Source organism: Channa argus, chromosome 19 (genome assembly GCF_033026475.1).
Source record: "Channa argus isolate prfri chromosome 19, Channa argus male v1.0, whole genome shotgun sequence".
NCBI lineage: Eukaryota > Metazoa > Chordata > Actinopteri > Anabantiformes > Channidae > Channa > Channa argus.
Genome location: NC_090215.1, coordinates 4,652,987 through 4,669,623, shown reverse-complemented (window position 1 = coordinate 4,669,623; position 16,637 = coordinate 4,652,987). Strand labels below are relative to the sequence as shown.

The 16,637-nt window shown below is 41.0% G+C and overlaps 1 protein-coding gene across 12 annotated transcripts in view; it reads left to right on the top strand.

Moving 5' to 3' along the window:
- The window catches only part of LOC137104649 (microtubule-associated protein 4), an 87,379-nt gene that overhangs the window by 64,569 nt on the left and 6,173 nt on the right, over nucleotides 1–16,637 (top strand). For 8 of the 12 annotated variants that reach the window (XM_067486142.1, XM_067486139.1, XM_067486140.1 and 5 more), the window contains 6 exons: nucleotides 9,583–10,523; nucleotides 11,590–11,841; nucleotides 12,982–13,165; nucleotides 13,558–13,620; nucleotides 14,817–15,124; nucleotides 15,658–15,714. In XM_067486142.1, coding sequence (XP_067342243.1) covers nucleotides 9,583–10,523; nucleotides 11,590–11,841; nucleotides 12,982–13,165; nucleotides 13,558–13,620; nucleotides 14,817–15,124; nucleotides 15,658–15,714 — 1,805 coding nt within the window. Of the gene's footprint in view, nucleotides 1–538; nucleotides 2,205–9,582; nucleotides 10,524–11,589; nucleotides 11,842–12,981; nucleotides 13,166–13,557; nucleotides 13,621–14,816; nucleotides 15,125–15,657; nucleotides 15,715–16,637 lie in introns of those variants that run through there. The other 4 variants (XM_067486143.1, XM_067486138.1, XM_067486146.1 and 1 more) reach the window with 3 other exon arrangements.

Below are 16,637 nucleotides of genomic sequence, written 5' to 3'. Positions count from 1 at the left end.
CAAAGTAGACTACACCCTAACCTATAGAATGTGTACCTGTTATACAGTTTGTACATTAAACCCAGAATTGGGTAAAACAAAAATGAGGAGATATAGTGCAGACAGTGTGTGTGACATGTAACGGGTCAGATGGAGGTAAATGTGAAAAATGTGTTGCATTGCTTTAAAGCGCTTAATGTGTGTGCGTACATGAGATGTCTGATAAGGTCTTGTAACTTCAAAGCCACTTGCCACCTAAAATGCCTGCATCAGGTCTCACTCAGTCGTCCCCAGGGAGAAAACAGAGCAGTGTGAAGGGCTGTGTGTGTTTTTTCCATGAGACAGAATTAAAGAAACAAAGGGGTTGAGGAGAGAAAAATGTGGAGTGAAAGAGAAAACTAGAGGAGGGGGCTTACTCGCTCCACCACAGTGGGTGGGATCTGGGAACTGGCACTAGCCAATTGGCAGCCACAACTGGGTCACATGACAACTGCAATAATCACTAAGAGAGAGACAGAAAGAGGGAGGGAACAAGGGAAAGAGGTGCACATCCAGTCCACCCTCAGTGTGTGTTTCAGTTCAGGAGGAAGACAGAGCACCAGAGAATCCACAGACACACAGAGCGCATCTGAGTGACTGAACAAAGAGGAACAACAGTGCAAGACAACAAAGAAAGGAGAGAGAAAAGAGAAGGAGTGAAGATCACCTTTGAACACCTGAGACTGAGACAAAGGCAAACTCTGAAACAAAGCAAGAGGGAGAAAGAGAAAGGAGAGACAGGATGTCTTCTCTCTCCGATCAGCAGCCAGGCTCTCCTTTCTCAGATTACACTGAGCTGTGTAAGGTGACTTCCCTGTCACCTACTGTGCCAGCTCAGACCTGGGATTGGCAGCATCACTCTGCCATGGGCTCACCGAGGGCCCTTGTGGTAAGTGATGGACCTCTTGCACCGACTGGACTCACAGACGAAGACAAGCTTTGCTTCTTTGAGCAGCCGGGGAGGGGCAGCATGGACGCAGAGCTGAAGGTACCAGGTAGAGTTGGGGGAATTTCAGGAAGCACCTCAACGGGTAACGCCTCACTTGGCAGTGCAGGGGAGAGTCCAGACAGCCCTCTTTCCTCCTCCCCCTCTCCAGCTTCCCCAGGAAGACTACCCCCTGCCCTGGGCTGTGGTGGCACCAGTAGGGCCCCCCAGCCACCAGTTCCTCCATCCCCAGCCAGGTGTATGGAGCAATCTTCCACTACTACTACAATGCCTCCATACTCAACAGGAGCCTCACTAATAGAGGCATCCCCATTAGATGGGGACTTGCCCCCTGAATCATGGAAGAACTCCAGTTTAGCTGAATGCAGCCCAAAGGTTGCTATGCCCCAAGTGTCCCCTAACTACTGTGTTATAGGAGTTGACAAGGACAACCACTTTGACAGGGGTGATGAGTTTGGGGCTGGAGCTGGGGCAGCTCTCGGGAGCCAACAGTTATCCAATGTCTCCTCAAGGGACAACAGTGAGGAGGAAGACATGGAAGAAGAAGAAGAAGATATACAAAATGAGCTCGAGCCCTGTTTCATCGGAAGGGCTCAGGAACAGAGGAAAGCTATGCGGCGAGCGATGTCTGAATGTTCCCACCTGTCGGTACCCACCAGTCTGCAGCTGCCTGATAAATATCCAGGTGGAGATGGGGCAGGGCCGGATCAGCTAGCATCACCCATTGGTGGTCCGCGTCGCTCACCACACTCCATGAAGCGTTCACTGACTGTTGCAGAAGATCAGCCCCCAACCCCACCACCTACCCTGTCAGCAGCAGGCGCCACACATGTCGACCTGCGACAAGCCCCACCTGAATCCCGCCTCCCCCTCTCCCCATTCTCACCAGTGAGGGACGGCGATTCTGGCTTCCCTCTGTCATCACTAGAGTCCCCAGTGGAAGGCTTCAGGTCAGAGAAGGAGCCTGGTGGCATTGTGCTTCCAGTGCCCCTAAGCCCCAAGGGGTTTAGTAGCATAGTCACCAGCTCCTGCACTAAAGAAGAAACTGATAACAAATATGACATGTTTAAAGATACTGAGTTTGACAGCAATGAAATGAATACTAAACAAGGATCTAGCTTAGACTTTGGAGAAGGCACGAAATCAACAATAGTAGGAGGCACTGATGGTGACCTTGCCACTGGTGGCTATACCAACCTTGGCTTCAATTCCACCACCCACCCTTTCATCACAGTAGATGGTAGGTGGTCATGTTTGCAGTCTCACTCCTGTTTGCCAAATGTCAGTTGAGTGCCAAACATTTCAGTTTGAGTCTTTGGATTTATAACCTCTTACTACCCATAGGAACATTTGACATACGGTTAACATAATGATGTGTCCTAAATATGAACAGGTAATATAAAGATTGATTAAACTTTAGCTTTTTTAGTTATTGTTGTCATCTGATGCAAAAATCATTTAAGTACAATCCAGGACAGATTACAGCATTTACATTATGTGTGTATGGTGTTAAGTAGTGAATACAGCATGGAAGCAGACAAAAAGGCAAGTGAAGTGAGCAAAACAGTGTGTTGTGTTTGGCCTCAGTGGCTTTTCTGTCTGTAGGCTGCAGCGAAGCACATCGACAAAGAAACTCCTGATGTCAATAATACGAGGATTAAGATAGCATCTAGGATTTTCATTGAGTATGAATTGTACGTGTTTTGGTAAATTGGTAATGTTCGAATGTTTAATTTATTGACTCCAGTCTGTTTTCAACCAGATTCAGTTTTCTGGTCTAGACATGCAAATGGCTGTGGAGGCAGACTGAATCAAGGAGTGTCAGATGGTGAGGGAGACACAGAGTGAAAGCAAAGGAATGAATAGCTGAAAGTCAACTGCAACTGAGCAGCCCCCCGCTAGCTCATTGACATTCTATTTTGGTAGCATCTTTCTCATTAGTCATCCACAGAGACCCACATTTAGATACAGATCAGCCACATACTGTGCGCATAGAATTGTTTAAGAGTGTGAGTATGGAACCCAAGTTAAACTATCTCAGTTTCTGTGTTAATGGACACAGGTGGCTGATATTCTGTGCGAGTGAATGTGGCTTTTGAGATGCATGAAAACGTGGGATACAGCACAAGCTTTTGCACTAAGATACAGTCACATTCACTGCAACTTTCACAGCAACATACACATATGCGCGCACGATGATGTCTAAAAGTTAGAATCGAAACGGTTAAGTTAGTTCTGCTATGCAGTGACGTCGTGGCACAGCCCATTTTGTATACTGCCATAATACCTGCACATTTCACATGAATTACTCTGGCATGTAATTAAACAAATAGCAACACATTACCACCCAAATGACTCCACATTGATCCAATCATTTGTACATTATTGTGCATGTGAATGCGTGCAACACAAATTTTCACTGTTGATTTGTCTGACTGTAGTTCATAACAGTTCATAACTTGACAAAGTAAAAATGTTTTGCTTGCACAAATGGCCAAGCATTCTGTGCACATAGTTTAGTCACCACTTTCATTTGGGCGTTTATGAGGTGCTGAGACTTAATGCTTAGAAATGTAATACTTCATTTCCCAAAAAAATGTGCAGGCACAGTTTTTTGTTTTTCTTGCACAAAACTGCACACACTACGTAATATGATTGTATTATTGTCCTGATCGTGTGGTGTGCCAACTTTTTCTATTATGCTCATCCAGGTAGGAGGGCAGGGGAAAGAGGAGCAGCAGTAGGTCAGGAGAGTGGATAGCTCCTGAAATTCACACACACATCAAGGCAAATAAAAAAGACCAGGGTTGTACGCTTGTGGACACACACTTGCACAACAGCAAAGTGAGCATAACAAGCTTGCCGTGTAAAGTTGATGTTGAACTATTCATCTGACATTTAGATACAAGTTCAGGACAGCACAGCTCATTATAGCTGATGGAGGCACCGTCTTTGTCCAGCCTCATTTTCTCTCATGCTCCAGCCTCCCTTCATTTTCTATTTTTCAGGCTCTTTCTAGCTCTTTCTTCTCTGTTCCTGTTACTCTGAATGCTTGTTAGATTCTTGGTGCAGACAGGCAGAGCCAAAATGGCTGCAAGCAGGTCACAGTCATGTCAAATAATGACTGAGCCAGAACAGGGTCACTGACTGGGAAGTGCTGCCCAGTATGGTGATGCTTTTTATAACGAGCATGTTTCTTTCACTGTGTCTTTGTCTCATGCATTTCCTTGCTTTTGGTCTCTTTTGTTTTTTGTTTTTCTCTCTCTGCCGCGGTGGTATTTGCCGCCTGTTACAAAGCAGAGTCTGGCAGAAGCTACAAGCCTGGTCACTGGAGAATTAAAGGGGCAGTGATCTTTATTTTCTCCCCCCCCCAAGTCTAAAAAGGAGCATGGTGGAGTCACATAGCCACAGGCAGTGTTCTGTGTCCATGCATCTGTTTGCTTTCTTATCCAGTTAATTTCCTGCAGCTTGTTGTGTGAAAACCTGTTATATCCATGTGGAATTAAACTCAATTATATCTCTTGGTGCTTTGGTAATACAGAGAATGCATAGCATCAGTCTCTAATGGAAGAATTTCAAATGGGCAAGATGTGGGGTGTGCTTGTGGAAAAAGATGACTAGCAGATTTGTATTGTAGTTGGGTGGGGTGCAGGAAAGGGAAAACAGGTACTAGGTGGGTAGATGCAGAGCAAGAATAACAGAGAGAAGACAAAAAACAGGGGAGAATTAAAGAATGAATTTAAATAATGGACAAAGCAATGATCCAGACAATTTGAAAATAAGGGACTGAAATAAAGAGGTCAGTTTAGTCCATCAGCTCACATGTTTGATGGATACCCCAAGTCATTGTGTAGATCTACTATCCAATTAGTTTTCTCATACAGTTTCCTTGTTTGGGCTTGTTTTTCAGCTGCCTTTGTTCTCAGTATCATTGAATAAATTAAGTAAATCTGTTTTACGAGTGAATATGTTTGTGTGTGTGTGTGTGTGTTCAGGAAAGGTCTTCCTGTTATTTGTGTGTACAGTGTTTGTGCAGTTGGGCACAAATTACCTTTCCTGTTAACTTCACCCAAAGCAAAGTAGGAGCTGCAGAGGAAAACTTCATATACATCCTAAATGTAGATGGACTAAAGAGATACAAAGACTTCTGCCTTAAACTATTATTATACAGCATAGAAGTGTCCTTTTAACATGTTTTTCATATCTCTAAAACACTGTATGCCTTCTCTGTCCTGCCATGTATATATGTGCAGTTGTTTGGAAACCTTTGGACATACAAGCAGGAATGTAAGTAGCATTCATTTTCATAAACATATGCATAAAATTATAGTTTCTCTCACTACACCACAAGACATGTAGTGGCTGTAGCATACAAGAACAATGTTCATCTAGTCCAGAAACTTCACTGACTCCTGTAACAGTTCTGTTACAGAGCTCTCAGGATGGAACTAATATTACTGACAGCTAGAAGGTCTCACACTTCAATACATCACAAGTACACTCTGTTACCACTTCACAACCACTTCCCAATGTCCAGTGTGCTAGATAATGCTACCAAAGAGGAGTGATGAAGAGTAGAGTCACTTCACTCAGTCTAAACCGACAAAGTTTGCTTAACCACAAAAATTCCTAAATGGTTTATTAGCAATTAAACCATCATGTAATCACAATTTTATCTTATATTCTTGCAATTTGCTTTAAATCATTGTGGAATTTACAGATAATTACGTTTTTTTAAAGGCTTTTTGAGCCTTAATTTACATTAACTTGAGCTTGAATAGTGAGAAAAACACCTCATCAAATGCTCCAGTGCCCGTAATATCTTTTATAGCCGCTAGAGTTCGCCAATTTCCCACATGGCTAATAATGCCTTTGGCAGTAGGCAATAGAAGAACTACTATAACTTATCTATGTGCTATGAACGACTCTTTCTTAGCAGTTTTAAGTTCCGATGACTTGTGAGAGTAGGAAAAGGAAACTGTGACGAGTGTTCTTGTAAGCCATGGAAAAATCTGAACAATATCATCACCCTGAAAGTGAAGCAGCTAAATTGAATTAATTCACTGTGTTATTCATACCTTTTATTCACCATAATTTTGTGCGGGGCATTTAAATCACTTGTACATGCTTTTTGAGAAGGAAACTGATATGAGGGGTTCTTATACAATAGCTATTGTTTTGTGAACAGCTGCAGCCATTACATATTTGAACTGAATCTTATATTCTATAAGATAATGACAACACCCACCCTGGCAGCACGTTCTTTTGAAATATCACTCTCACTAATGCATCTCTAATACATCACCCTTCATTCACCCTAAAGGCTTAGCCTGAGGCTTAGATTTAGAAGCTCTTTTAATTATTCATATCTTTCTTTAGGGAAATGAATGATTACCTTCTTTCTCATTCTCTTCATGTTGACATGTTACATATTGAGCTTATGTCAGTGAAGGTTCTCAGTGACAATGGGGTTTGGTTATCTGAAGGTCATATCAACTGGACTTCTTTCTGGTCGGAACCAACATTTCTTCCCAGACCCAATCAAGAAGAAGAAGTGCATCATACAAGACTCAACCATTGGATATTTTGAGCTAATGGGACCAGAATTGCTGGTCAGCTGATTAAGAAAAATCTGAAGCTTAGACTTTCTTGGTTGAAAAAAGTGACAGGATTAGGTGACAAACAGAGAGAAAGAGTGAGCAACAGATAAATGGCATCAAAGGGATGCAGACACAGGGACCACAGGAAAAGAGACAGTGATGATGACAATTTTAGCTGCAAAAATTGCATTTATATCCAACGTTATACAGATAAATGGACAAAGGAACAAATGAGACAAAGAAAAACAAACGGGAATTGTGGAGTCACATGGAAAAGCACTTGAGAGTGTGCATGTTGGGTATCACCTCCTTAAATGAAGCCATTTTCACCAGGCTTCCACAGCTGTGACACATATCAAGTTTCTATGCCAATTAAAGGATCATCGTGAAGGTCTTGAGTTTTTGCTCCGTCTCTTGTTTCCTCTCCTGTGTCTCATCACACCTCCTCTTGTTTTAGTCAGTATTTTTGTTTCCTGATACATTGCATGCAGTAGTCGTCTATTGTGCTTCGCTTGGTTTGGTTCGTCTGTCACTGTTCAGGTTCCGGGTCACTGTATGTTATGTAAGCTAATGTCATTGTGTTCTAGTTGAAATTCACACTCCAATTCCCTTTTTTTTTGTTCCCAACTTACTTATCTTTTAGTTTTTTCTCCTACAGTTACAAGGCCATTATTGCCTTAATGGGAATTTTTAGTTAATATAATAAGTTAATATTTTAAAAGATTAAATGGACAAGGCATGAATATTTATAATCAGTTCTGCATCAGTTAGAATAAATATGTTTTATATAAAATTAGTGAGATACTGAATATATATATTTATACATAGAGTAAATGTCGTATGTCAAATAAAACATCCACAAATCCACTTAAAAATATATATAACCTCCACAACTTGCCTGAAAATAATTGGATATTTAAATTTTTAACAGTATAAAAGTAATCCAGTCAGAAATGTCTGTACATCCATTGGTACATTGCAATCAGGAGCTGCTAACAGGTTTTTAATGGTGCACCGCAGGAAATAACCGTTTTATATTATGGGCCTCTGTTAAATGGGCCCATGATATATATAGTATATAGTTTATTTTATGTATCAACATAATATTTAATGCAGATTGTGCAATTCCATTTCAAGCGGATACAAACTTCACTCTAAACCTGTCGTAATAATAACGCACATTCAGCTCGTACAAACTTAACCAGAACTAACCAAAGTAACGTATGAAAAAGTTCCTGCAAACTTAATAAAACTTTGTACATCAGTACAAAGTTTGCATCCACATTGATACATTCATTTAAATTTAAATCTGGTTCATGCATCACATTACATGGTTGGCAACATCAGTTTATATGCTGTATTTTGCATACACAGCATAGCAGCGTATCTGCAGATAATTGTTGGGCAGTTCTGTACAGAAGAATACAGAAGGATGGAGTCAGTGAGCTTCTTCCTTTCAAAGAAATTCAACTTGAGAGAGACGTTCCAGTTGAACTTTCCAACTGGGATCCCAGAAATTCCAACCTTCCAGTTCAAAAGAAGCATACTAATAGTAATAATAATAATACATAGTGTAACTCATGGAATGCATGGCAACATTATACTTCCTGTCTACATACCCCAAAGCCCACAGAGTGGATGTATTTATCACACCTCCAACCATATTGTGTCTGTTCTGTTGTTATTACGTGTCTGTTCTATGCATGTACGGATTGGGTAGTTATAGTAATAACGTCGGTAAGTTTGCCTAGATTCTTGGAATAATCGTTCCTTCATCTGAAGGCTAATTTATGGATTTTTTGCATATCAATGTAAGTGAGAGGGTTCACGTGTGGCATGCATTACAGTCTGACACAATTCCATTCAGTGGGATTGTGAAGGCTGCACTGGATACACTGCTTGTGTGCTCCAAATGTGGAGAAGAGACTCGATGTACCCTTGGAGGACAGAGCAGAATCTCTTATGTCATTTGGGCACCAGAAGATGCAGCCCTTAATGTGGGACACAGCCTGAGTCTGTAGCTCTGTCTGGGTTCAACTCAGCCCATCGTTAGGTCGTCATCACCTGAGGTCAGATGATGTGCATGTTTCATTCAGTCAGTCGACAAGAGAAAATGTGGTTTGTTTAAACTATGCAATATTTAGATTTATAGGACTAACTTTATCACCCAGGTTCACTATTTATTTCACATCCACCATTTCTGAAACATTCAACAGAGATGGCTTCAGATATTTACTTTACTCGATACACCACCACTGTTCACAGTACTGAGCCAAAGACTTCTCAAAGTATAATTCTGCTCCAGGAAAACACAGCGTGTTGGATGTTGAAAAAAGGTTTTTATTGACATTGTTTTAGGGTCTAATGACCTTTGAACTGACATGGTTTTTATCGTGTCTGTCCAAACTGTTTTCTTTCGTTCAGTTTTTCTTGTAAGCATAAGCAAACGTTTAAGATAATGGATGAATAGATTGGTATGTTTTAATGTATGGTATTTTGTGCCATATATATCAAGTGTGTGGAAATACTTTGGCAGGAAGCTTTACGATGAAGTCAAACAACCTATCTTGACCTCTAGTGTCTCTTTACTTAACCAGGAGTAGACTATCACAGTTATTGTTAATCTGTCGATGTTGTTGAATATGAAAAGAGCCTGGTGTGGGATGCAGGGTGTGATATTTACATATTTAATTGCATAAAAAGGAACCATTCTTGCTGAGCTGTCTGTATGTATATACACATACAGTAATGTCCAGAGTTCTACATGTGTACAGAGAGAGTCCATGATGGTTAAGGGTTTATCTGAGAAATGTCTGAGGGTTTTGGATTAGGCTTTGCTACTGAAGTCAGTTGTCCTACTTGTTTTTGTATTTATTGAGTTGTAGTTGTAATAGCAGTAAATTATTTCTTGTGTGTGTGACCCTTTTTTCCAAAGAGATAAAGACTCTTATTAAGTTGCTAAACACATTGCAGTGATTTGTAATTAAAAGCAGTTGTATTGCATTTGTTTTTTTCCAGTAAAATCAGACAAGGTGGAGAATTCAGAGAAGAAGGAAGAGAAGCTGGAGGATGATGTAAAGAAGGTTGACCCGTCTGACCCTCTGGATAAAGCTGAGCAGAAGAGTGTGAAGGTTGAATTTGCAAGCAACGAGACTTTAGTTAAGGTGGAAAAAGAAGTGGAGAAGGAAAAGCCGAAAGAGAAGGAGACTGAAGCAGAAAAGATAACAGAGAAAGAGCCTGACAAAATTAAAGAAGAGAAAGAGACAGAAAAAATGAAGGAGACAGAAAAAGAGCCAGAGAAGGTAAAAGAGATAACAAAGGAGACAGAAAGGGGGAAAGATAAAGAGACAGAGAAAGTAGAGGTAAAGCAGCAGAAAGCAGACACAGAGCCTAAACTGAACAAGGTGGAAGAATCACCAGAAAAATTTGTAAAGGTGGATAAAGTGGGCCTGGAAGAAAAGGTAGAGAGCAAAGCTGAGAAGGCAGAGAATTTGGAAAAGATGGACAAAAATGAAAATTCCAAAGTGGAAGAAAAAATGGACAAAAACACAGAGAAAGCAGAGATGATGGATGACAAAGAGGCGCACATCAAAAAAACGGAGAAGATGCCAGAGCAACCCCCGACACCCATCAAGCTCGATACCGGTTCTGACGAGATGAAGAAGGCGGAGGACGCGGAGACAAAGACAACAGCAGAGTTGGAAGAAAACAAAAAAGAAAAGGTTGACTCAGACAATGCCAAAAAGACAGAGGAAGAGGACAAGATGGAGACCGTGTCGGAGAAGCCTGTGGAAAAACCAGTACAGAAGGAAGAGGAGGACAAAGCGCAGGATGACAAAAAGACCGTTGAGAAAAAGGATGACAAAAAGGACAAGGCTGCAAAAGCTGATGAGAAGGCCAAAAAGACAAAACCTGCAGCCAGTGCAACACCGAGCAAAGATCTGGACAAGAAGACCAAGGTAGGATTTCTTAGTCTAATATAGAATGAGGATTATTTGAATTAACAACTGTATTTACTGCATTTTATGTCTTTACACTTTTATTACTGTTGTCTTTGTTACAAGAATACAGCCTCTATTCTAAAGTTTTTGTTCAATATATAACATTCAACATTATACACAAAAAGGGTAACGAAAAAGGCTGGAGGTTGGAGGAGAAGGAACCAAAAATGAAAGCAAAAAAATAAAACATCTATATTTATCTCTCAGTGCCTACAGCAAGTGCTATATACAGACAGGTGACAACATAAAGGGGAAATCCTGAATGCTTAACCCTTTAGTTTGGGGAACTGGTGGTTCTGTAATGCTGGCGTGGGTTTTGGTGAATACTGTAAATCAGTCCAAAGTCATTGTGAGCTCTCAGAGGATGCCCACTATATGACCTTTCAGTCAGTGACTCCTCATCCATAAGGCACACGAGCTTATCGAATCGTTTGAGAACAAAAATAAGACAACAGATTTGGGACTGACGTTAGACAGCAGTTTCTACCACCATCATCAAAACACCAACTGGCCACCAAATATCTGTTGTATCCAAATATCCTCCAGTATAGATCCAAAGTCCTGGAGAAACACGGGAATTACACTGAAGTTTTGGAGGCCCAATCCCTGTCCAAGACACTTCCTGAGGGTTTTCCTTGAATTTGTCACCTGGCTAAATATTATATCTAAATTGAATCTTAAAATTCAAACATCCCATTTTTGACCACAAATTCAATCCAAGAAACGGTTTCATTTCCAGGCTGGGGGTGAGTTTCAAAAACCTTAAGACGGGCGTTCGTCATGCATGTTGCTTATGCTACTGCCACTGCACACAAACCTGTTTCCCTTGGCAAACATGAGTTACCAATCCGACAACAGAGCCATTGCTAATTGTTGTTTTAAGCATATTATTTGTATTATATGATTTCATGCTGCTTATCCTAGCTGCTGTTATCATCCATTGCCCTTATGTTTTCTTTTTCCCTTTTCTTTTGCTTTTCCTCCTTATTTTGCCCTCCACCCATGTTGTTGTCCTGCATCACAGCCTTCTGCCGGGGTGACTAAACCGAGCACCACTGCCAAAATGCGGCCAAGTTCTGCAGCTGCTAGTGGTGGTTCGCCCCCTGCCCCTACTAAGCGCCTCAAACCCTCCCCTCCCACTTCCACCTTAGACAAAAAAACAACCACAACAAAGGCACCATCCACACCCACTGCTGGCCCAAAGCAGCCCTCCACCACTTCTACCAGCCGCCCCCCATCATCCACCTCAACAACTACACGTGATGTCAAACCCAAGGTAAGAGTCAACTGCCAGGCCTTAGTCTGCAGAAAGTCTGCAGAATACTAGCAGCAATGCATCTGGAGCCATAAAGGATTTAAAGGAACAGTTCAGTATTTGCCAGCAGCATACTAAAAGGTCTATACAAGTCATCTGCAAATGCTTTCTCCTCTCTTGGCTCCAAATAGATCCCTACTGCAGCTGCACGATTAAGAGAACACAACCAGTAGATTGGGATCAAGTTTAATAAAAAACAAATTTCACCATTTGTACATCCTTATTTGGTTTTAAGGCTCGTGCAAAAATCTGTTTCCCGCATTGGCTTGGAAATTTGGCCATCTGGTATCTTCCCTGTTAACATGCACAGGCTCACGGTAGTATATTATAACACTCTGATGAGTTCTGCTTCAGGGTTGTCAAGAGAATAGGTTGGATGTGAAGTCAGTCAGACCTGAAAATGCAAGAAACAAAATGATTGTCCCCAGTAGGGTTAGCACACACTGGCTAGGTAAGAAATAAGTGTTTACAGTCTTATCTCTTATTAATAAGCCCTAAAGTCTGCAGTTATACAAGTTAATTAGTATCTATATTATAATAGTCCAGCAAGTTTATTCTGGAAAAGGACAGAGAGATTTTCATGGCCTCAGTAGAAATCGGCAGCTCCTTCTTTATTACAAATAATATTAGTGTGTCTGCTTTAAAGGCAAATATCTGGTTTAAGTTTTTATGTTATACTGATTGATTGTATTGATTAGCTCATGGCTCTTTTTCACACTTCGTACCCTAAGAAGCCGTGTGCCTCTTCAACTGTATCTAGTGTGACTCCATTATTTAGCCTCTTAGCGCCCGGGGCTGCAGTGTGACTCAGGTCAGGTTTACCAACTTGTTGCAGGATGGCTCAACTGTATGTGGAGCACGGCTTCATCCTAAGGTGCATGTACAGTCCTGAAGGTGCATCCTGGTCTCCAGCTGCATGTTTCATGAAAAAAACCTACCTGAGTTCCACAGTCAATTCACTGAATGTTCATGGCTCCCTTTTTGACAGATTACACCTTGTTTTATTTATTTATAGCTTTAATGTCGGCCAACGTAACTCTTACTCCTTTCTCCTGTCGTTTATGTATGAAATGACATCTCCTTTGCCCTGATGTTTCTCAGACAACTGCAGAGAAGCGCCCCCCTGTGCCAAAGGCCAGCACTGCCACCTCAAATCAAACAGGCTCCACCACCGCCACCAAGAATGGAACTGCTGCCACCACAGCAGCCAACAAAACCACTGCGTCAGTGCGCACATCACTGTCTAATCGCACGACCACCACCACTGCAGCCAAAAAGCCTCTGGGTACGAGAGACACACACAGAGACACACTTTATTGTGGTTCATACATTCACTTTATGCACAGTTTTGTGTTGTAAGTTTTTTAAGGACATACAATTGTCATTCTGGTCATTGTTTATTAATTCACACTCAATGTTCCACAATGACAAGGAAACAGTTTTTTTTTATAGATTTTTGCAAATATTTTGAAATAGAAGGTGTCTGAGTGCCATCTTTTTGATCATGTGAGAACATTTGTGCAACAAAGATCAGTGTTGTTTCGTTTTGAATTGATTTTATATTATTACTACATCAAATTCTTTCTGGTAAATAACAATAGTAGCTTTGGAAGTATTTCCTTATGCTTTTTTCGCAGATTATGTCCCTCAATTATTAACTCACCACTTGTGTTTTAGCCTCTAAGACAGACAACAAAGCTACAGAGGAGAAGAAGCCGAACACTCTGAAGACTTCTACAGGTATTACAGCACTCTCCTCATTTGTTACTATGTGCAGAAATAGTAGATATCCTGAGGGAATACTATAAACATCTGCATGTAGAAAATATATCTAGTATTTGGTATTTAACTTAAATCAATTGTCAGCAAATCCAACCAGCCAGGGCCATTATTTCCAACTGTCTGACCCTGAACTGCACTGTTCTCTGTTTTGGCTCTTAGCTCATATTGTTGTACTCTTTTTCCTGCTTTCCTCATCAGTAATCCTTTCCTCGGTTTTGCCTCCTCTCCTCTTTTTCCTACACAGCTCCAGCTTTACTTCCTCTGCTGAAAGATTAGTTTACATTTTGGCAACATGTGATCTTTCAGCAAGAACATGACACTGCAGCCCACACTGTCCAACTATGACAATGCTTTGCAGGCTTGAATAAAGAGTGAGGCTTTATTGCTGAGAGGCCCTGCCAAGTTGAAATTCTTCATGGCAGCAGTATGTGGATTACTGTCCCTTTGCTGTTGACAGGAGTTTGCAGCTTTTGCTGATACAGCTTCGGGTTGTCTAATCTCCCAGGGTTCTCCCAGTCAAATTACTCTTTAGAAACATGGAGGCAAGTGGGAGGATTTCTGCAATTAAACATGACTTAACAGGAGCTGGAAATATACCAAAGGCTCTCAGGGAGGATTGACAGCAGGACATTTGGCTCAGCATGCTTCACAACTCTTAAAAAAAACTGAGCTGACATATCACAAAATGTATGCAGATTGATTTGAAGTGGTACAAATGTTGCACTGAGGCAGCTCACACCTAAACCAAAGGATTTAAACCCACGATTCTGCTGTACTTAAATATTTGCCAGTCATCCTAAGGAATTTACTTTACATATGTACAGGGCTGTATTCTTTTTTTACCTTTTTGCTTTTTTGACAAGAGTTGGATGAGAACTGCATATCTGTGCATTAAACATATAGCTGGAGTTAAGAGGTTAACAACACCTTTCTGGGCCTACGGGCCCATTTTCTAGGCTGTAACTACTACATCAGAAAACAGTGACTATATTGAATTTCCTGACTACAACTAGTGTTTGTGGTTTGGCCTTAAATGAATTACTGAGCTTTAAACTAGTTTGTAGACACTTTTTCTGTTTTTTTTTTAGTTTAGAGACATACCGGCCACTTTTTTCCTACAATGAGACACAAGACACTCCCTTTCTCTCTTGCAGCCAACTCTGCCAAGCCCAAGACCACCACCACCACCACCACCACCACCACTCGCAGCTCCTCTTCTACCACTGCTGCCTCTCGTACTCGAACAACAGCAGCCAAACCGGCCACACCCTCCTCTACCACTGGCACAGCACCTGAAAAGAAGCCACCAGTCCCACGTGCCCCCCGGGTTGCTTCTTCAACCACACTTAGCACCTCGAGGACGACAGCTCGCCCCGGATCAGTGACGGCTCCTGACATCCGCAACGCCCGCTCTAAGATTGGTTCTACAGACAACATGAAGCACCAGCCTGGAGGAGGGAAGGTAGGTTCTTCATCTTCATCTAGACACATCTTTGTGCTTTTGATAGCATCTAACTTCTCACTTCTTCTTTTCAAGCTCATGTCTTAAAAAAAAGTCTAAGACAAGCCACTTATCAGCCTGTTAAAATAGTGTCCTTATTATTTTCACATCAGATGTTCTCACCTTCTTAAATCCTGCATGTTCATTTACCATATCTTCACCCTTTCTACAACCTAAGTATAAGCATAGTAAGCCTTTGTTGAAATATGAGACACACATGAAACAGAAACTTGCATCTTGAAGGATTCCCTGTGACTTGCCTTATCTCTCATCATCTTTAAGTTTCTTTATTTTATATTTCTACCTAATATTATCATCTTCTCTGTCACATTTTTCCTTCATTTTTCTTTTTGCTTATAGCTCTTTTTTTTAACTCTCATTCTCTTCAGTTAACGCTTTTATTTGCTCCTTCTTTCATCTTCTTTTCTTCATCATCTCCTACTTTTTTTGTTATGAGATTCTGTCATTGACCTGCGGTGGGCTTGTCTCCCCAGGTGTCATCTGCCTCTCAAAACAGGGGTGTCATCTCCAAAGAGACAAGCCAGAGCAAAGTGAGTCCCCATCCTCTCCACCATCACCATGCTCCCTTTTTCATAATTCATACATTTGTTGCTATTTCCTTTTTACCACATCTCATATTAGTAGTTTGTATTTAATTATTAGTAACTATTTAGGGCAAATTCCAGGCTGAAAGTCACCAGCCACAAACTAAATTTATTTTAGATGATCTGAAAAAACATATCATACGAAAAGAAGGTGATTTTATATATACATATATACCATCGATATGTTTTTTCATATCATTAAATCATTTTCAAACATTTTATTGTTATTTATTATTTTGACATTTTTAAGTTGCGCACTGTGGTTTAACATACAGTGTTGATGTCAACCTGTGCTAACAGCAATGTTAAGCAAACTTTTTACTGGGGTTAAAACAACAAACTGTCCCATTGTGTTTTTTCTTGTTCAATGCTGTAATGACTCCTGTGTGTGTGTGTGTGTGTGTGTGTGTGTGTGTGTGTGTGTGTGTGTGTGTGTGTGTGTGTGTGTGTGTGTGTGTGTGTTACTGAACATGTGCAGTAAGGTTTTAAATTGTATTGAACTGTGAGCTTTGATACAAAATGACACTAGAGCTCTAACCTGTCATAATCCAAATAACACTGGGTTGGTACCATTGTGAGTGTTAAAAACATGTACTGTCTCTTCAACACTGAACTTCTGGAGAATGGTTTTAGTCTGTTGTATTACATGTGGTATTGCATGTGTGTGCTTTATAGAAAAGGTTCTGTGTGCCCCCTTTTCCACCAGGCTTGGGTAAAACATTTGGACTTCTTCCGGTCCTTTCGGTGTTCTGTCACTATTTAAATTCCGAAAAAGAAAGGTTTGTTGTTTTAGGCAGTATTCTGAGCCATTCAGCTCAGGTAAACCGTGCCCCCTCCCTCTGGCTTTTCATTTCTAACCCTACCTGTGA